This window comes from Thunnus maccoyii, chromosome 2, assembly GCF_910596095.1.
Source record: "Thunnus maccoyii chromosome 2, fThuMac1.1, whole genome shotgun sequence".
NCBI lineage: Eukaryota > Metazoa > Chordata > Actinopteri > Scombriformes > Scombridae > Thunnus > Thunnus maccoyii.
Window position 1 is genome coordinate 37,813,436 of NC_056534.1, and position 21,771 is coordinate 37,835,206.

Here is a 21,771-nt window from a genome sequence, read left to right on the forward strand (position 1 = left end):
CATTGGCTTTTCTGTGACCATGAGATGAGCCTCCTCAGTAGCGCATGGCTAAAGAATAATCACCATGTGCTTGCTTGATTCACACTGAAACTCCTGGTTCTGCCCGCCCCCACCCTCTTCCTATTTTTCTTCCCTTTTTTCCTTCTACCCAGCCCTGCTAGCCTTCATCTATGGAGGAAAAAAACCCAAATCACGCGTACAAATATTTGGACAATGGGAGGATAGGAAGCACTTGTTTTAGATTGTTATTGAAATGTTTACCCATGATTTGAGAATAACAGTCCTTTGAGAGTATATCTTGGTATGTTTGAATTGTTAACTCACATGTTCTGTTCATTTGTCATTTGCCTACCTAAAATACTACTCAGAGTATGACAGGGGCCTGATCCAAGTACGGGCAACAGATTCACACATTTAGGTGCTAAATTCTGAATAATATGTAGAAAATTACATCTGGGGCTCTTCACCTAGTTTAACATTTGAAGGAAAAATACCCACGTGACTGGATGGAAAACGAGACTCAAATAGACATACATGAAGGAATGTCACAGGAAAGATCAATAATCAGCTGCTGCTTAGAATAACTCAAAGTCTCTGCTCCATCTGGTTTCATGCTTGTAGGGTAGCAGATATAAAATGTAATATATAAAACTGTCTAAGCCTGTGGGAAAGCATGAAAACAGACAGCTGTAGGTGGTGGATGGGACCTGTTGGGATTGTGTTCAGTCTTCTGCAGAGACCATGAGTGAGATTAATTTGAAGTGCAATATGAACAAAGGAAATGGGAGTGATTCTGCTTGACCCTGATATTTGTATTATGATTATTGTTTACTTTGCTAGGCAGTTTGTGTGTATTAATTGTTTGTTGTTGAATGAGTGAGCTACTGGCTCAGACAGTCTGCATTGCAGCACACATTTTTCACACAAGCACATGTAGAATGTATTATTACTATTAAAATACAGTATAAGTTATGTTTCTTTTGGAAATATCAGAAGATTACATCTACTTCTTACCAGGCTGCATTATATGCACAATAACATAATTGAGATCGTCTAGATACAATAACTGCTCTGGATCTCTTTATCAGTTTTTAATTAGTCATATTAGTCATATTGCCTGTGTGTTTACATGTTTGATTAATGTCCATCCATAATCTCTTTTCTGTACATTTTATCTTATTGCTTTGGGTGAGAAGCATTGTACACCCGTGGACAGGTTGTCAGTCTATCACAGAGGTAACAAGTAGACTGACAAACACCCCTCCCACCCCCCGCCCCCCCCCTCACTTTCACACCTCTGAGCAATTCAGAGTTTCCAGAGCACCTGGACTGTATGTCATTGGACTGTGATAGGAAACTGGATCCCCCAGAGGAAACACAGAAAGGGGAAGAACATGGTAACTCCATTAAATCTAGGTTGCAATTACATACAGGGTCTGTATTTTCCCCTGCATAGACATCACTGCTGGATCATCTTCATCACACCATCTCTGACTGTAACAAGGTGTTTTTTGTAAAATCAGATAGCGAGGAGAATATCAAAAGAGCTGACTGTAAAATGTTTTTTTGCAATTAAGTAAATGTACAAACTAAATAAGTCATCATAATTAATAGTGACTACATGCTTTGAGATTTATTGTTCATAATAAGAATTACAAACTGCAAGCGAATACGGTGATGTATGAGTGGCTTCAATCAATCTTTCTGCAAACAGATTTGAGTAAAACCTCAGTAAGTGTAACATCTACATGAGTAAGAATGCTACCTGCTTTAGAAGAATCATGGGAAATTTTTGTTTAATGTCGCTAAATATTGTAGTTGGTCCATTCAGCTGAAATTAAATGTCTTGATGAGCATTATGCACATAAAAATTACATTGAATGATGTTGTACTGCTGTAACATGATAAGATGTTCTGCTACATATTAGCAGACTCTGAGGTCTCAGTGTGGCTGCGCACAGCAGACCAGGTGGCCATTTTGGGTTTCAGTGAATCCAGATGCAGACAGTGAGGGTGGGGGAGGGGAAGACTGCGCACCGTGCGCAGTAATGTTGGAATGCAGACTCTGCTCTCACTGGCTGACATCTCTTTTTCCACTCAGTATTTAGCCTCCATACAAAATGTCTAACATCAGATAACTGTTAGAAAAATCATCTTTTACTGTTTTGGTTTAAACACATATTGAATTAATTAATTGATTGAATTAATAGACTAACAGCATCATCTGTGTGTGACAGTTAGAGGCAGCTGAGTGTCAGGTTCACTGTTGAGCATATTGGTTGAAACACGTACGGCTGCCTTCAGGAGAAAAAGGTTAATGTAGCTGTTGCGAATTTCCTGCATTATTTTATAAGCCAGTGATCTTGAGTTAAGTTCATAAAACATTTAACAATGCAGCTCTGAACTCGTGAGATAAAAAAAAATGAAACTAAATTGTTTTTGTTGTCTCTTTAGTCATAGCTTAGTGTGTTTCTGAACAGTCAGCAGATGCCATGTGGGCTCTTAACAACAGCAGTGAAACTCGAAACCAGCATTTAGAGGTGATCACTGAGACAGAGAGAGATAACATCAATCGAAATCATTCGATCAAATCTGCTGTTTAGAAGCAAGTTTTTGTTCAGTTTTCCCTCAAGATCCATGTATGAGTATGGAGATTTCTGCAGATAGACTGTACTTGTTTTTTTCTGGTTAGTAGGCGGAGTTTGTTAAAGGATCTGCTCATGCCTGTGCTCAGCATGCTGCTCGCAGCAGCACTGGTGGCCATTTTGTGTTTCTGCAGTAACAGAAAGGGGGGATAGGCAAAGGACGCACAGGAAGCTTTTATTTACTCTCACAACAGGCCTGATGATGGAGACAGGTGAAAAGTGCGAATGAAAGTTGATTGTAATCAAAAAAAACATTTCCAGTGTAGTACTTCTCCAACAATACATTTATCTGTCAGTTTTGAGTCTCAACTATTAAAATCAGGAAATTAATTAAAATAAACTATTTGTGCAGAATCTATTGGTGCTTAGTTCAATAAAGGAAGTTAAAACAGAAAGAGGATACTTCCAGGTTATGTTTTTCATTTGGGGTTCTTTGTTCCTCTTGAGTGAAGAACCACCCCTGTGTGTGTGAATGGTTCAGTCCGATCAGCAGCTCTCTCCTCTGTTGTGGGAGAGGCTGGGCGGATAGAGACTGCTTACAAGCTCTGCTCTAATTTCTTTCTGTGCACAGCTAGCATGGGACTGTGTGGCTAAAAAAGCGCCTTTTCTTGCTTACAAATGTTAAGAATGCTTGATCAAAAATACTTGATACAGTTTTTGCTGAAATATTCTCTCAGCCTCTATTGCGCTAATTGTAGTTAATCATGAAGATGTAGTTATATCCATGTTTCTGTGCAAAGTGCTTATTTGGCTTATATCGATTTGTAAGAATAAGAAAAAAATCTCAGATAAAAAAACTTACGCGGTAGTATTTCACTTTGTGTGAAAATTAGAGGAAATAAAATTCTTTGCCCTCATTTAGTAAATCTGCACTTTGAATGTTGGAATACCTGAATACTTTACCCTTTTATCTCTTTTTTTTAACGCCCCACCCCCACTCCCTCCCCCGATCTGAATGGTTTGATCCATGTTTGCCTTGGAGAGGCTGTTCTGGAGGGAGACAGAAAGAGAGCGACAGAGTGTGTGTGTGTGTGTGTGTGTGTGTGAGTGTGTGTGTGTGTGTGTATGTATGAGAGAGAGAGAGAGAGACGGGGGAGGGAGGGTGCAGCTGCTTATAGGTTGAGTGTGTTGTGCTTGTGCAATTGAGCGCTGGCTGTGCGCTGCTAGCTAGTCTCTGACTAAAGTGCACATTGTGCTGCTTTGTCATGTTGAAGTGGCTTTGTTTGTTTTTTATGTGTTTTACTGGTTATTGTTTAATAGCTCATACAGTGAGATACTGTCTACAATTTGGTTTGTAATTGTTCCCACAGATTGACTTTAGGAGGTCATAGTTGCTTTAAAAAGATCCTGGCTTTAAGTTAGATGGAACAGTCTGAAGTCGGCTCCTCCCCCTCGGGCCTTTCCTCGGGCCTTTTTAGCCATGTGCTCCTTTGATCAACACATCACATTTTTTGTGTGACCTCTAATGGATAGCTTTCGCTTCTCAAGTCCTCTTGTCTAAGATGAAAGTTTTTTTTTTTCCCACCATAATTTATTTCGTGACATTTAGTTTTTAATTTCTGTTTATTTAGTTGCTCCTGTTTAATTGCATCTGTTTGGGAGAGAGATGGAAAGAATATTTTGAACTCTTATTTGGCCCCACTCATTTTGATATGCCTTCAGAAAAAGTCAAATAGAAATTCCCCAAAGCCTGTGCTGATCTGTTTTGAAAGTGGGAACAGACTAGAGATAAACAAAGAGATATTCATGAAAAATGTACTTTTGTACGGTTTCAACAACAAATGGGACATTACAAGCAAACTAAGATGATCAATGTCAATGATGGAAACCGCTAATATAGAGCAACTTAGCTGACCATTGAAAGGAAGAAGCATCAAGGCCAGAATGGGATCATCAGTAACATTTCCGGTGTGGTAAACACTGCTCATCAGCGTAGATTTATGATTCAGCTTTGTTATATATTTCATCATTGTTGTTGGGCATGTTGTGTTGTGTATGTGTGTCATGGAGACATACTCCTACACTCTGAATCTGTTGATGTCTGTGTGTCATGGAGACACACCTCTAAAGTTTGAATCTGTTGATAAATACATTAATCATTTCATCAGTGCGTTTCACCCGATATCAGAGCTTTTTCACCTGACAGCAGACTCTGGTTCACTTGGCCTCTAGCATGATCTGTAAGAGCGCAAATATGTGAGATCGTTTTACAAGGTTGTCTGTCGTCCACAGTGCTTGAGTCATTAGAGGGATAGCAGTAGGCTGAGGCTAACTATGTACTCAGCTTAATGGTAGCAGAGCATGTTACATGTATGAAGGCAGTTCAGATCAAATATGTGAAGGAGTCAGCAGCGAAATCTTAACTGGAAGGGTTTATTTACAGCTAAGTCAGTGTTTTTTATTATCTGACTATTGTGTGACTATTGTGGAAAAAAATTAAAACTATTGCAGCATCAGAAATCAGCTCAAAGCAATCACATGGCATTAATGAGCTAAAACACATTTTTAATTTTTTGCAGTGGTGAATCCTCAACATATCCACTGCAGGATTACAACACATAAATGTCAAGTACTGGCCTCTGACTGTTTTATGTCTTACACTTTTGTTCTTGACCTTTATTTATCATTAAACTTTTTTTTGCCTGTTTTTTTTTTTTTTTTTTTTTTTTCAGAAAGGACAGCCCCCCTCTGCTCTCGGTCAGAATGGTTTAGTCCATGCTGGCTGTAGATTTCCATACTGTGGACTAGTCTGTGCTAGAGTTGGGGGATGGGTGTTGCTAAGCAACTGTCTGTGCAGTGCACTTCCTCTCTGTCTGTGCGCTGCTAGCTAGGGTTGGTATTGATAATCACCATGGTGTACTATAAAATAATATGGACACAATATTTGATTTGTGTGTGTTTGTGTTATTCATGTCATGCACTGGATAGGTTTCATAAGAAAGAAAAAAATATTACATTTTTAGTGTGTCATATTTTGCATTACGGCAAACCGCTCTCTCAGGAGCATTGGACTGACTTTACTTATTAAAGCACTGAAGTGACACCTTATTACAGGCTCATTTAGGCCACATACTCTTTATAGGACACACCCCTGCAAGGAATAAGATGGACTAGTCCTAACAGAGTCCCTCCTCCTTTCTTTTATGTTCTCCTGCTGGCCTCTCAGCCGTGCCCTGCTCCCACAATCAACAAATACATGGAAGGCCTCAATCCCACACATCCTGCTAAAGGTTGACATCTCTCTCTCTCACAGTTATGGCAGTTTTTCTTATGCAGCTTCACACTTTTCTCAAGATTAGCTTTTGATACTTGCAGAGGGTGCTATGCTAGTCCAAGAAGGAAGAGTTTTAGCTATTATGCATCTGTTTTTTGTGGGAAACATACATTACAGCCTATATACAGTATGTAAAGAAGTTTGGTGTGATTTTTCACTTATCAAGTTGATTGATCAACAGTGTTGGTAGAGACATTTTGTTACCTGCACTAGTGCTTGCACTACCAGGAGGAGCTTTTTTGTAAATGAACAGTCCCCAGTTACAATCATGATGTGTCCGAACACACACGTATACAGAGCAATTACATTTGCATTTATGGCACCGTCAGCACGTTTGTAATTCAGCAATATTTGCTCTGTGTGTGACTCTCACACGTCAGGTTTCACACAGGTGTGAAGGATCTCTAATGCTACAACAATGAAGGTTGAGTGTGAAAGATTTTTATTTATGTCGCGCTGTCTTGCTGTTTATTGAAACAAACCAGATCACATTCATTTCACTAGATATAATATTACTTTAAGTTTGTTTATTATCCCTAGCATGAAACTGCTCGTAAGCATAGACAGTTTTTGTACGTTTGTAAAGCCAGTGCAATTGTGATATGTTCAATACTTAAATAACACTTCATTAAGAAAATAATGACATAGTATTGTATATAATATCCATAGAGTTATTAGTGTTAATCTGAGCTGTTGTGTCAGAATGATTTGGACATCCTCAAATCATTGCCAACAGAAACAAAATACAGAAGTTCCTGTGCAGTTTTCAGCAGCAGTTGAGTCATACCGCACCTACAAAATGGCGATGGCGCTTCAATTTTTTTTCCCAATGTGGCTGTACTTGCTCCAGTTGCTGACGTGTACTGTCAGCGTTGATGTTTTCATTGAAGCTGCTGTTTTAATGGAGAGCAATGAGGCGCTACTGACAGCTGATGAGGCTGCAGCACAGTGGGTTACAACAAACAAAAGGCTGGAAATGGGTTGGTCTTCATGTCTGATACTGATCCACTTAAAAATTGCTTTCATTAGTACCAGTACTAATCCAGCATGTTGGTGAGGGACATACCTAGCTAGTATCGGTGATGAATGATACCTCAGCACCATCTGGAAGCTGTTGTTGGGAGGCCAACATGCTTTGTCAAGTTGCACATGCAAGTTCACGCATCCCAACCAGAAGTGGTTTGTGCTGGGTTTGTCATCAGCTTTCCTGTTATCTTCAGAAAAGCCTTCAATCGTGTTGGGCAAGATTTGATGAGCAAGAAATGTGAAATCTGCTGTTATGTGATTGCATCTTCCACATCTGAACCAATATTGTTGTGCTGCTTTTTTTCCAGAAAGAGAAAGTCTTGGTGTTCCTCTTGACCGAGAGGTTGGAATGCCGTGTTTCTGTTTGCTGTCACAGAGGCTTGAACTTAAGTCCTCCTGCTGTAGGACTGACCCTGTAGTCACTGCTCTGGAAATATTTAGATTAGATTAAATTAGATAGACTTGCAGGTTGACCAGCAACTCAGTGACTAGTCACCTGGTGTTGAAACAATGTGTTGTAGAGGCAAAGTAATGACAGAGTAGAAAACAAGCATCTACTTGAGAGAAAAGAAGTTAAAAACTTCTCCCCTTGTTTTCTGTTTTTGAAGCCTCCAGCTTAGCATGAAGGCATATGTGACAGAATTCCTTCTCATGCATGTTAGGCATGTTATCAAAGCTTGACCGAGAAGTTTGACATTACAACAGTAAACAATCCAGTCAAACTCTAATTGAAAGTTTTAAATACATTTTTAAAACGTGCTGGAAGTTATGTAATCCTTCTCTTCTGTGCATTGAAATCAGACAATTTCGGCTTGTTGACGCCAGTTTAAATCTGGGGGTGATACATTTGGCAGAAGATGCATTATTTTTGTAGAGATAATGGATGTCTACTCCATGTTTAGTATCAGCAGTCAGTGCATCGTATCACAGGGAATCACAGTGACGTGATGTAAATTCAGACTCGTGCACTTTGACCTCAGAGACATCAGTTGTCTGTGCAAGAAATACAAGTCAGAAATGAACCTTCCCATTTGTTCACCAGACTTTCACATTAGTAGAAGCACAAGTGTGAAGAAATGAATGAAGTCGATTTCTTTTTTTTTTTTTTTAAATGTTAGTAGTTTTTGTTGACATAACTTCAGGTGCACATTGCTGCAAATGCTACACGCAGCCGATCCGGGTTCATCTGACACATGCTGTACTTGTTTCCTGCTTTTCTCTGAGTCAGGCTCAGCACAGGACTCGACTGGCAGCAGCAGCCAAATTTCTAAATATGAGCTTATCTAAGTTAACTTGGTTGAAGAAAAAGGATATTTTGAATGAATTATTATTTTTACCACAGTATATTTTATAGCTAATTTACATAGAATATATAAACCTAAAAGAAACATATCTTAAACTATAGCAGTCTGTATCTTGAAACAGTCATTCAGCGCAGGAAAAATGGTTGTCGATTATTTCTAGCTTTTATTGTGGGAGTTGATAGTTTTGAAAAATAGAAAATAAACATTTTGACAATGTTATTTGTGGAATGTCCCAACTTTGCTTTATTTAACGTTTTTGTTTAGTATTATAGTATTTATATAATCTCCCTTTTTTTTGACTTTGCCAACATGCAGAAGCCTCAGGCTTAATATAAAATTCTTGGTGAGCAGGGTGGTGCTGCAACTTGATATATCTGATGGAGAATCCTGTTCAGCTAGCTACTGAGAGCTCAGCCTGACAGCAAACAGCAGAGCTGACGGCCATTTTGGGTTTCTGCACTGAATCCAGGCGCAGTAAATGAGGCCATAGGATGGGGGGGGGGGGAGGGGATTTTGTGCCCTGCGCAGTGGGCAATAACACTGGAATGTGAAGTGTACCAGTAATCATGCTCACAACGGACACCACTCTTTATTTATGATGACTTTTTGCATGATGCTTTTTTTTCAGGTAAAATTTTGAAGCAATCATGCTGAAATGTCCTTTCACAATGAGGAGTTTAAGGTCATTGCAGGAGGCATGCTTGCTGGTATGAAAGCTGAGCACAGTGTTGTGCGTATGCGCCAGCATCTCAGTTGGCTGCTCAGCTTTACAGTGTGAAGTGTTCACTCAGTCCAGTTCAATGAATGTTGCTGTTTTCCACACACATGTGACAGTCCTGCTATGTTGAAAAACGGTTAAATGAAAGAGCGAGGCCTTTTCGGGTTGCTCTGTCAGCTGCAGTCTTGCAGGTCAGCAATGCAGTAACCGTAAAGCTAACCGACTTTACAGTGCAAAACTGAGGCAAGTTGCTTCATTGCTCTCACCACATAAGATTGAAAGATTGCTTTAATAATAACTGGCTTTATATGCCTTGTGCCTGTGCTAAAAGCAGCATGTGGATTTACATTACATACAGGATCTATGTCTGCTCTTTTTATAACATTACAGTTGTATTAACAGACATGGGGTTGATCTCACAAGCACAGGACGTATGTTAACAGCTGAAAAAATAAGCGCTTGTGTTGGCTGCACACACTCGAGCTCACATTCACTAAAAGTACGAGTTGATAAAATGATTAGATTCTTGGCTGTATTTTCTCGTTATCCTCGATGTGTGTTTTGGTTAGCATGTCATGTCTGTAAATAGCTGATGAGTCACCTGATACATTTTTGTTATATTACATTATCATTGTATTTTTAAATCAAGCTGTGTTTTAATACAAATACTGAATAAGAATGGGCCTGTATCAAAGTATTACGTACAAAATGTCTTTGTGTCATCACACAAATTGCTAAAAAATTAACAAAATAATTGTTAATACTACTAAAACTGCAAAATAACTTCAACCATTTTACATTGTTGAAACATTCCTACACAAAAAAGATTCCTAACGTAAAAACTTTGTGGGCAAATAAAAGAATGATTGTCGTCACATTCATGTGAAACACTGAGAGCACATCAAAGGGCTCAACAGTTCCATCAATATCCAGCACATAGCAGCCTTATGTGTCCCAGTGGGTGGTCTATTGTAATGTCATGTAATTATATGAATTATTGATAAATGTGGATTTAATTTGTCATCAACATAATCGTGTATCCAGTTTGATAAAATTCTTAGTGACCTAACAATTAAATTTCTCTTTTTGAACTTCAGGGCTCAGTTACAGGGAGAAACACTGCTCAAATCAGAAGAGCTAAATTTAGGGTCACACTTTCATATGCATAGACTTCTGTTCCGACTGTGAAGCAATAATATCAAATTTACTTAAAAAAAAACACATCTGTGTTTCCTTTAGGTTGACTTCTGTTGAAGAATTCTGTGGTAAATCCATGACCAGGAACCTGTCGGCTTGAAGGTAAGTTATTCACAGATAATATATTTAGTGTATGCATGACATGTTATTTAATATAATGGCATTATCATATTATATCATCTCTTGTTTGCCACTGAATGTAAAATGAGAATTTTACTGCAGCTAAGCTCATTCTCCTGCTGCACACAACTTTCATGCATTTCTAATTTTGCTTGTACTCTCACTGATCAGTTAAAATCAAGAGATGAATATGGTGTATGCACATTAAATGCATGTACATGAAAAAACTAGCCCCAAAACTATAATTTGTGCAACAATCTAAACTATGTACGGAAAATCCTTCATGTTTTGCATAACCTCTTTACTGCTGCCAACACAGCCTCAATTTGTCCGTTCTGATTCGCTGAGGACTGAACCAATAGGAAAGTGGGGGGATGGGAGACCGGTTGGGTTGCTGCTGTTGTTAACTTCAATGTCATTTCTGTTCACCGGATTGGGGCTTGGGTAAACATGAAATCTATAGCTTAATCAAAAAAAAAAAATGAAGGCAAGGGGAATTTGTCAGAACAGCTTTCCTGACTGACATTTAAAAGAGGGTTTCTGGCACACTGAGCTGCACCTTGACTGTTGTCACTTTAGGATAGACACAACAATGTCTAATCAGGCAGATCCCCAGAGAAGAGTGATGGCTTAGAGTCAATTTTATAGAAAAAACAGGCCTTTGGGTGAACCGTCCAGTTTGGTATGCAGATCTGTGAAAGAAGAACCTTCTAGAAAAGAACTAACAAGAAATCCATAGGGCTCCACAGTGACCTCTAGTGTTTCCTGTTAAAAGCTGCAGCCATTTCTTTACTATGCACTGCGTAAACATCAGAACAGACTCAGAAGTGGGAGAGGCTGTGCTGTTAGTCTCCCAGCCATCACTTTGGTGTTGTGAATCCTTCCCAGATTCATCATCTTTGATAGCATCTAATCTCTCCTTGTCACTCCACAGGCAGCAATGGAAGTTGTTGTGACAGAGGAGAAGAAGAAGATTTTCCGCGCTAGGAAAACCATGAAGATCAGTGATCGACAGCAACTGGAGACTCTTCACAGCACTCTGTTGACAGCAACTCCGAGTCTGTCCGAACCATCTCCGCCACCGCTAATGAATGGCACGCACAAAGAGGATGGACAAAAAGTTGGGGACAAAGAGCAAAACAGCATCTTGGACTCAAACTCTCCCCAAACCACATCACCTGCTTCTCCAACCTCTCTGAGCTCTCCTGCTCCTTTCCTGTCCCTTAATCTGTCCCCCTCCCCTGCCTCTTCACAAAGTCCAAAAGCAAAGGAAGACTCCTCTCCTACATCACCATTCCACTCTCTGAACTTTGAACTGAAAAAGATGGATGATGATGAGGAGGAGGAGGAGGAGGAAAAGAAAGGTTCTCCATCGTCCTCATTAAACGAGTCCCCTACACCAGCATCAACAGAATCCAAGGAGCAGCAGGGAAAAGAGGTGATCCCAGAGATGGAAAAGAAAAAGGTAAAGGCTTAGAATTTTTTTTAGGAAATTGTTCTATATTGAACTTGTGCAGAATGTGAACTGAGAGTCCAAAAAACGTAATTTCATTAATGAATCATTTATGCTCTTCCTCAGGAGGAACAGACCACAAAAGAGGACTCATCTGTGGATTCGGCTAAGCATCCTGTTAAAGGTTCAGTTCCATGTTCGCCAGTGCCACCTTCAGTATCTGACAGCACAGGACCGATGGAAACAGACAGTGACACTACAAAGGCCAAGGATCCCGAGGCCTCCACATCCAAAATAAAGGATGAAAAGCCCTCTTCCCCCAAATCGACCGCTTCTGATTCCTCCCCTCCTTGTCCTCCCTCTTCTTCCTCGGATCTAAAACAAGAAAAGGCAATCAAGGACGAGGATGTAAAAGAAGACGAGAAAGACAAAGAAGAGGCGAAGAAAGGATCAGTAAAGGAAGAAAAGATGGAGGTGGACTCAGTGAAAGTGGTGATCAAAAAGGAAAAAATTGAAGCTGGACAAACCACAAAGCCATCTCGGCCATCGTCCACCCCACCATCTAATACAGGTACAAGAGAGCGGAGATCAGATGTGTCAGATAGCTTCAAGATAATCACTCCATATTGATAAAGTTTAACAGAAGTCCAAAGGGAAAATGAACCAAAGACAGTAATATTTGATCTGTTATTCAGTGTTTTATACATGCAGAACTTTTTGTTCCTCTGCTCTAGTTGAACCAATGTTGAAATGGAGGATATGAGAGTTATTACAGAAAAACTCTACTAAGCAATTGTAGGCTGTATTACATGTTAATAAGACCGAATTTGAAATTGTGCAAGCGATTTAGTTTTGCAACTTGGACGATTTGTAAGAGGCAGAAAAATGGTCAAAACGGACACTGGGAAGACTGAGATATCCTTTCTTACCTTAGTGTGGGTCAACCTCCAAAAACACTGGATCCAGCACTGCACATGATGCAACTCAGTCAAATCTTTCGTTAGCTGTTCCCTCCTGTGAATTTGTCCTGCAAATTCCACATCTACAGTTCGTCATAAAGACTTTCTGCAAAAAAATTGTAGTTTTCAAGTCCAAGTTGATTTACATGAGTGATGTCACCTGAATAATTTTCTCCCTGTGACGTGTTAATTGATTTTGACTTGTAAAACAGAGTTACACTTTATATATATATTGTGTAATGTGTAAATTTATTAAATCAAATGGTAAGGATAATAACACTTTCATGTTACATTAAAAGACAGTTTAATATGCTGTGCAAGAAAATAAAGTAGCTTCTGGCGTTTGGTGGTGCTAGCACTCTGAAGCCAGAAAATATACCCTGATATCCAGAAAATCATGGAGTTAATATGGACTCTTTCTGGTAAAAGTAGATGAGCATTAAGTGTTTTTGAATACAGACCAGATTGTCCCAAGATATGGAAACATATGTAAGCTGAATGGTTTATTCAGATTACCCCTTACTAGTTAGCAATCAAGTATGGTAGTGTGACAAATCATCTTCCCGAGTCTGAGATGGAATTTTGGGTAATAACGTATCGTGTTAATGCCTGCCATGTGACTAGGCTGCAGTTTCTGATAGGATTCCAGTTTGTCATTGCTTTACCTGAGGTAGTTTACCTGTGGTTGAACTGGACTTACCTCATTGAAGGTGGCATGTAGTTATGCTGTCTGGTGTTCTATGATTTAAAGTGACAGGTTGAAGGTGTAATGATGCAAAACTATAATAAAGCACTGACTGTAATCATGAACATGTAGACGGGAAGACCTTCAAGGCTATTAGTGTTATCCTAAGTTCCTGTTTTGCCTGTTTTGTTTGGTCCCACTTCAACTGAAACTGACCTAAAACAGAAAGCATATTATGCATAAAAGATTTAGGACAATGAGTGGCACATACAGGGTGCTAACCAGTCTTTGTTTTTGTCCCCAAGCTGTGCAAGAAGAGAAGTGCTCCACTTCAGGACTGAAGCGCACTTTATCAGAGGGTTATGAGAAAGATGGAAAAACTGTGAAAAGAGACGGGAAGAGACCCAGGATGGAGCGTGAAGAGTTGGAAGCACAACTGGAATTTAAGATTACTGCAAAAGCTGGCAGTCACCATAAACTTGAAAAGGTTTGTATGCAAATATCCTGCAGCACGTCCCCAAAGTGTAAGCTAACTGAACTGTTTTATGCAAATGGATATTGAAAACTTAATTACTTAACTTTTTTGCCCCTTTATCTGATATTCTTTCTCAGATTGTGCAAAAGCTAGTGGATGAACGGTTGAGGGTCTTGGAGCTGACCATTTTTGACAAACATTTCCAAGAGCTGAAAGGCAGAGTAGACAAGATCGACTGTGCCACTAAACACCAAACCGCCATTAACACACTTCAAGTAAGTAGATGTTAATATTTTAATCTTAAGTACATTTTTCTGCAGCATTGTAAGAGGCTCATTAGTAATACATAGTTAAGAGCTGTTAAAATTCACTCCCTACAGTTAGCATTCCCAAATCTAAAGCTTTCCTGCCTCCACACTTTTTTTTTTTTTAGGCCAAGATAACCCGACTAGCAAAAAAGTTTGGAGAGGCCAATCAGGCTTCAGAAAACAAAAGGAAACAGGAGGTAAAAAATGGTTTTCCTTTGTTACTTGCTGAAATCTTTGGATCTGGTATGCAAGTGGTATGCAAGTTGTCTGACGATGTTCTGACGGCATACTGTCTGTTTTCCGCAGGCGCTTGCTGCTGCCTCTGCTGCTGCTGCTGCCGCTGCTACTGCCGCTACTGCTGCCAAGACTGCAACTGTTGTAAACAACCCTCAAGCTCAACGGTAAGTGTGCCCATGCCTAAGCAGTTTCTCATCTAGATCCCTGCCAACCATACTATATATTTTAACTTATGAATTTAGTAATGACCTTCTCAAGGTTTTTTTTAGTGATTTTTATGTCTTCACTGCAAGGTCACAGGTTTGCCAGACCATTTTATTATGTGATAAAATATTTAATTTATCAAAATTCACAGCATAAATGTATTGAAACATGTTATCTTTGAATCATAGAGGAGTCTGTGCACTTTGGTATTTTGTGTGAATATAATTTGGCCTTTGTATGAACGTGACAATACCGGACTGAAGCCAGTACTACACACACAGCCGTTCACTGCGTGAATAGTTGACATTGTCCCAGGTTGCTATCTGTAAACACTAACCAAGACCGAATTAAAAACAAATGGACCGAATAAGGAATTCTTACATCCTCCAAATCCATACCTTTTTGGAAACCAAGATTCCATGTCCCTTGTTCGGTTTGTCAGGATCAACTTTTTAAAACTCTTAACTTCACTCAAAATATTTCTTAAGACTGGTTTGGAATAAACAAACACACGTCCCAGTCTGCGTCGCCCGCGTGGGTCCAGGTCCTGAGTCTTGTGACGTTCTACAATGTGAAGTCTGAGCGTTTCCTCAGGCAGTGCAGAGTGTAGTTAAAACTGCACTTCTCCTCCCAACAGCGTGCTCCGTCGGCAGACAGTGGAGCCGCAGACTGTGGTGCCCAGAGAGGGAGTGGTGCCCTCTGTTGGTAAGACTCCTGCAATGTCTGTTAAGAAGGAGAAGGAAGAAGAGGAAATAGAGGATGAAGAACAGAAGAATGTGTTACGCAACCTTGCCATGGCAAAAAAGCTGGCAGAATACAGTGAAGGAAAATGCAGAGCAGACGTTAAACTCCGCACAATCACGTCCCACTTGGAGAAAGTGCTGTACCACAACTGCAAGAGAGGCTCAGGGAATCCCAGAGCTGACCGCTACGCATCATATATATTCCGCTACTTAGTCCCATATGACGTCTACTGCGACTGGGTCGCCAAGGTCAACTATGTTGGATTATTGGGCAAGGAGGCGCTGCCCACAAACTTAAGGAGGACAATGAAGATGTATATTGAGCGTCGATTCCCTGAACTGTCCTGTGACAGCTGGAGAGTGATCCGTGATGCTATCAATGAAATCCTGCGAGTGAAGAGAAGACCAGAGTTTTTTCGAGAATATGAAGAAAGAACTGCTGTGTCGTTTTGACAGTCTTATGTAACAGGAACAGAAGCATACTGGGACAATTGTCATTATTCGTCATTGAAATAACTAATCATTTTGTCTAAATATCACACTCATTGCACTTAGATTCTCATCAGCGTTCATAAACATGTATTTCATATTGAAAGGAATATTAATCCCTGGTGACTTGTACTCAGAGCGTTGTGGGATTGGCACTACACGTAAACATTGATACATGCTGATAAATGCTTTAATGAAAACACAGACATGTACTTCAGTTATGAGGTTGAAACTTGCCACAAGTTGTTCAGAGATGACTGTATGTAATGGAATAAATTGAAATGTCAACACTATAACACATTCAGTCGTCTTCCTGATGTGGACATAAACAGCTTGTAAGCTTAAGCAACTCTAAGCAAGAGCAATCTTTCTAAACAGGCCGGTCCGGACTTCCATGGAGGTAAAGCAGACTCCAGCAACGGTTTCTTTGTCGAGCACAGCTGGTGAGTAGCTAGATTTCCTTATTGCTGAATGTATTGTTAGTCTTTTCTTTTGGATGAGACAATGACGAAGGACAGCATGGTGGAACGATGGTTAGTAGTGTTCACCTTCCAACATGAGGGTTGTGGGTTTGAATCTTGATCCCGGTAAATGTCCATGTGTCCATGTGGATGCTTTGGTTTCCTGCCACTTCATGACAATAAGCAGTGAAAGGAGATGATTAAGAAATATCTGTTTCTAGTTGTTGACTCTCACATTTTAATGGACTGTGAGCAGAAGCAGATGAGAAAGCAGTTCATTTGAAAATCTCAGCAACACTTGTAATTGTCTGAAACAAAGTTTTTCCCATTTTCCTCAGCAAATTCAGCCCCACCAGCTCTGCCAGCTCCAGCTCCAGTTCCAACACCAACATCCACCTCCACTGCCATAGTTTCACAGGCCCCCATCCTCCAGCTGATCACCTCCACCTCTAACGCCGCCTCTACCTTGGCCACTGCCATCACCACTCAGAGTCCCACAGGCACTCTGCTGCTGAAGACGGCCCCTGGGAGCAGCATGATGGCTACAGGCCAGCCGCTCCTAATCCAGCTGCCTTTATCAATGGCTAATGGCCAGGCGGGAACGCTGGTCAACATCCCTGTCTCCTCTTTGTCTGCAGCCAGCTCACTCAACAAGGCCAAAACCACTGCTCCCACCACCACTTTTATCCTCAAGCCTGCTCCTGTCACTACCACTGCAGCAGCCTCTGCCCCTGCTGTTGCCACTGTCCCAGCGCTACAGGCCTCCACTGGCCAGATGTCCTCCACTCAGATCTCTCTTGCCCGAGCCGTGTATCAGGGGGGTGCTGGGGGGATAACTACGCCCAACGCTGGGGTATCTGTGACCACAGCCAGGACTCCAGCTCAGTCCGTCTCCGTAGCCGGAGCTATGTCTTCAGCCTCTTCTCCTGCAACGTCTGGGCCGGCAGCAACGGGTTCCACTGCTCCAGGACCCCCACAAGGGACATCTCTGACATCAAAGACAGGTGGGGCTGTGCTTTGGTCAACAAGGCTGTTATTTTTGAATGTATTTAAAATGTAATTTCAGCTGCAATAAGCAGCTTGTACAAATCAAGTTGTTGGTCATTTGGTCAGTTCTGGATATGTCAGTGAGATGTAAACACATGATTATCATGGGTTTGTGGGTCAGTTAATACTAATGCTTGTGAGGGCAGTGACAGTCAAATAGAGAGCAAATACATATTATTCATTATTAATCGTCATTATAATAATTTTCTTAAGATAGTTAGTATAACATTTGCCTTTCCTTGTTTCATATTTCAAAATGCGTTATCAATGATAAAACAGCAGTGCACCTTTCTGTGCCGCATGTGTCTTATCTCACTGGTAACACTATAAACAACTTGTGTTGCCTGATCCATTATCTTTGCCATAGTCATATAAAGTCAGACGTAGCTTTTTCTTTTCTTGAATTTATCTCTTGATCAATATTTGTGTCTCTTTTCTCAGACAACCAAGCCACGGGATCAACTCCATCCAAAGCAGCTGCTCCCGCGGCACGTCCCAAAGGCTCTGTCATAGATCTCACTGAGGACGATGATGATGTCCAAGGTAAGGTTGAGGTGCAATAAAATTGATTTTTATCTCTTGATTTGTTTTCTATACCTTAACATATTGAAAAGCAGCCTTGAGTGTTAAGATGTTGTACTTCATCCTCTCCAGTGACAGGAGTGAAGAATGCCACTGTTGCAGCTCCCTCACCAACCCAGCGTCCTCATCCAACCGTCAGCATTCCTAACAGTAAGACCACCACATTATATTGAGGATGTGAAAGGGTTATTTTGTGTCCAAACCATAAACTTGTGCTTGACAGTTCAGCCTGGCTACTGTGCACTATTCTGTTTTTAAAAAAAATGATGTCTAATTTAAAAAAACATTCTAAAGAAAGGCATAACATTTATATAATTTGTATTTATCTAAATGATACATCTAATTTTAATGTGTGCTTTGTCCACAGGTGCAGGAGCAAGATCGTCCCCGCAAAGCAATCAGAACTCTTCCAGCAAGCCTCAGTTGACAGTCCACCACCGCCCTCCATTGGTGAGGTTTTAGAACTGCATCTGGCATATTTTGCACAGAGCAAATGCAGTTTTGTAATTCCGTAATTAATCTGTGATGTCCTGAGTAATTGTTATTTGCATATGATATTAAATGTGAAATCTGTGGATTGGCAGACCGCTTATAATGTCATTAGTCTAGTTGTCTTTGTCCATCAGACAGATTTTTGACTGTAAAAAGCTTCAGTGGACAGCTGTTTGAAGTTGAGAATGTATTTATATCAGCTTATGAAAAACATTTAGCTCTCACTTTCTGTATGAATGACTACTGGATGTTTTTTAATTATTCAAGAAATAATGGTTGTAATCATATTTGCCAGAGTAACAACAACAATAGTTTTCTTTTTTACAGGACTCTCCAATGAAATCACGCGCTGTAACCACTACTACACCAAACCGGGGCTCCAGCATGGCACTGCCCCCTCTCCCTGTTGCACCTGCACCTCCACGCTTACCACCTGAGGCTGAGCGGACATCACACCCTCAGCAGCCTCAATTGAAGCTGGTGCCAAGTCAGACCGGTATTGTGCTGTCCTGGTGCGTGGCAGAAACTGATCGGACCTGTGCAGCTGTAGACAGCTATCACCTTTATGCCTTCCATCAAGACAACTCTAACAGCAATGCAGCTCAGCAGCACTGGAAGAAGATTGGGGAGGTGAAGGCCCTTCCTCTGCCTATGGCCTGTACTCTGACCCAGTTCCAGTCTGGCTCCACTTATCATTTTGCTGTTCGAGCCAAAGACATCTATGGGCGCTTTGGCGCCTTCTGTGAACCTCAGTGCACAAATGTCATCAGTTCCAGCTCTAGCTGAACAGTTAAGAAATGGAAACAATTTTTTTGCATTTGAAAGTTCATGACGCCTTTTACTTATTTTTTGTGTTAGGAACTCAAATATTGTGCGCTGAACACATACAGTATCTGTAAATATCTCTGCATAACAACTGGACTTCTGACTGACTTGGAAAATTTAAGCGGCAAACGGTTGGTTTTGTCTGTTTAATGTATGTAATGTATTTTTTGTGACTTAAGCTGTTGTATATAATTCAGTTACTTTGCCTCTCTACCAAGCCAGATATTTATGTTGTTGACTCCTGTTACTCTGACCCAGATGTCCCTTGCTTTACTTGAGAATAGGTGACAGGATTATCCATGTAAACACAGAATTGCACAGTAATGTATAAATGTGTTGTAGAATCTGAATGATAACTTTTGTAAGTTTTGTCTGGTAACCAGACTTTGACAAACACAATAAAGGGTTTTATTAAAGTCTTGGTTTACTAACTCTGTGACAAATTTTATCTTCTATAGTTTGGTTTGTAGTTCTTTATTACCACCAATCTACCACCTTGAATAGAACAGTGCCCCACAAAGACACTGGCACTGTGGTAACAGGATACAGAGATGTCTGTAAAAAAAAATGGAAAAAAAGTCCCATGTTTTGCCAGCTGAGATAGATTTGCAGTACTTTCAACAGAGGCACTGAAAGCTTTTTTTCCCTTTGCATGGTGATCCAGATGAATGAGCTGATTTGCTGCAGGTTTGTATCCTTAAGCTGCTCTGTATACCTGGCAGCCAATGAAGAACCACAGAAATGCCAAGTTTATGCTGACACTAACTTCAGTACTCATTCCGGTTTGCACGCACAGACCACAAGAGGATGTCAGCATCTAGCATATTGGAGCATTCCTCTTTTGTTGCCTTAAGCAGTGAGAGAACAAACTGTTTGCCAAGATAGCCCTTTATTTTTAGTCAGTATTGTACTGAAAAGTATGTTTTTATTACCTTAGAATGAGCCCTTCATATCTATATAGGGTCCTCTTCCACTGAGCCCACCATGTTTCTACAGTAGCCCAGAACGGACAAACCAAACACTGGCTCTAGAGAGGGCCTTTCATATTGTTTGCGACCTTCATGGCCACCGCAGGTTCTCCTGAATGCTTCGAAGGGTGGGTGGGTGGGGGTACTCCGTTTGTTGCAACCTCACTGCTAGATGCAACTAAATCCTACCAACTGCACCTTTAAGGGTGGCAAATGTTTACCCTGAATGTGGATCTACAGGAAAGGGTCGTGGACTCACCATAATGAAAATTCATTCTTGGCATGATGATTATGCACAATAAATATTGTGTGTTCATGACTAGCAGATCTTGTGATATGGTCCTTTGAAAACTAAAAGGTTGACTGACGGTGGCATTAGAGGAAACTCAATAGACTTCTTCATCTGGGGAACTTGAAGCACTGAAAACATATCCAGTTGTCAATTAAGAATTTGGTCTAATGGTTGTGATGGTGGGATGATGGCTAGAGCAATAACTTTGTATTCAAATATTTAAGTGTTAAATATGGGGGCGCATGCCAGGACAGAGGCAGGACAGGATGCTAGAGCCAGTCAGGAGAATGGCCAGGAGACTTGAGAGACAGGTCAAATCACTTTGGGATCCAGAGATAAAGGTGGCATCTGCTGAATGGGGATGGCCACATGATCCACAAAAGTGTCAATGAACCTAGCCACACAGACACACCAAAACCAAGGGAGAAACTGGATTGGACTGGAGAAACTGGAGATTCTTGGGGCTTAGGGGAACTGGTCTCTAGGAGGCTAAGCCCTGATTCAAGACCTCTGGCCTATACAACAGGAAACTGGGGGAAATGGCCATGAACTGCCATGAAGAAATGAGACAGACTGGGATTGAGGCACAGAAAAACCCCAGAGGAACAGACACTGAAACAGGCTCGGACAGATAGTCCAGACATTGACTGGGAGCAGGTGCAAGCACAGGATTTAACAGAAACAGGTGCATGTTTCAACTGAAGGGCCAACCCAGATTGAGGAACATAGAAGACAAAGCAAGGAATGGTCACAGGCACACAAGCAGACACAAGTTGTGGCAGAAACTGGCTCAGACTAAAAGCCAGGTACAGGCATTGGTTCTGAAACAGGTTTGGCTGGGAAATGGCAACAGGCCCTGACAAAGGGGGTAGTACAGACTGACTCAGGGACAGACTGACAGAGGAACAGGGGCAGATAGATTGGCAGACTCTGACAGAGGTAGTGGAGCACTGACCTCACTGACCTGACTGCGATAGATTGGCAGACTCTGACAGAGGTAGTGGAGCACTGACCTCACTGACCTGACTGCCGAAGACCAGGGGAACTGAATTGGAAGGTAACAGAGAAGTTCACTTCCAGTAACTGAAGAGTTGAGATACAGAAGACCCAGCTGACTGCAATAGAGCAGGGGAGATAGGCCAACTAGATGACTGCTAGGGTTGGTATCTGGTTGTCTGTAAGGGTGGCCAACTGGATGACTGCAGGTGCAACCTACAGAAAGGCTATGGAGTGGTTGACAGCAGAAAGACTGCTTAACTGAATAGTG

The 21,771-nt window shown here is 41.0% G+C and overlaps 1 protein-coding gene across 3 annotated transcripts in view; it reads left to right on the forward strand.

Moving 5' to 3' along the window:
- The window catches only part of LOC121911734 (activating transcription factor 7 interacting protein), a 32,221-nt gene extending 12,561 nt beyond the window's left edge, over window positions 1-19,660 (forward strand). For 2 of the 3 annotated variants that reach the window (XM_042433545.1, XM_042433537.1), the window contains exons 2-14: window positions 10,207-10,266; window positions 11,219-11,749; window positions 11,864-12,308; window positions 13,687-13,868; window positions 13,994-14,131; window positions 14,290-14,361; window positions 14,471-14,565; window positions 16,216-16,280; window positions 16,637-17,302; window positions 17,787-17,888; window positions 18,000-18,077; window positions 18,295-18,377; window positions 18,747-19,660. In XM_042433545.1, the coding sequence (XP_042289479.1) occupies window positions 11,225-11,749; window positions 11,864-12,308; window positions 13,687-13,868; window positions 13,994-14,131; window positions 14,290-14,361; window positions 14,471-14,565; window positions 16,216-16,280; window positions 16,637-17,302; window positions 17,787-17,888; window positions 18,000-18,077; window positions 18,295-18,377; window positions 18,747-19,205 (2,910 nt within the window). In that variant the 5' untranslated portion in view covers window positions 10,207-10,266; window positions 11,219-11,224 and the 3' untranslated portion in view covers window positions 19,206-19,660. Of the gene's footprint in view, window positions 1-5,807; window positions 5,876-10,206; window positions 10,267-11,218; window positions 11,750-11,863; window positions 12,309-13,686; window positions 13,869-13,993; window positions 14,132-14,289; window positions 14,362-14,470; window positions 14,566-16,215; window positions 16,281-16,636; window positions 17,303-17,786; window positions 17,889-17,999; window positions 18,078-18,294; window positions 18,378-18,746 lie in introns of those variants that run through there. The other variant, XM_042433555.1, reaches the window with a different exon arrangement.
- Window positions 19,661-21,771: the final 2,111 nt, after the last annotated feature.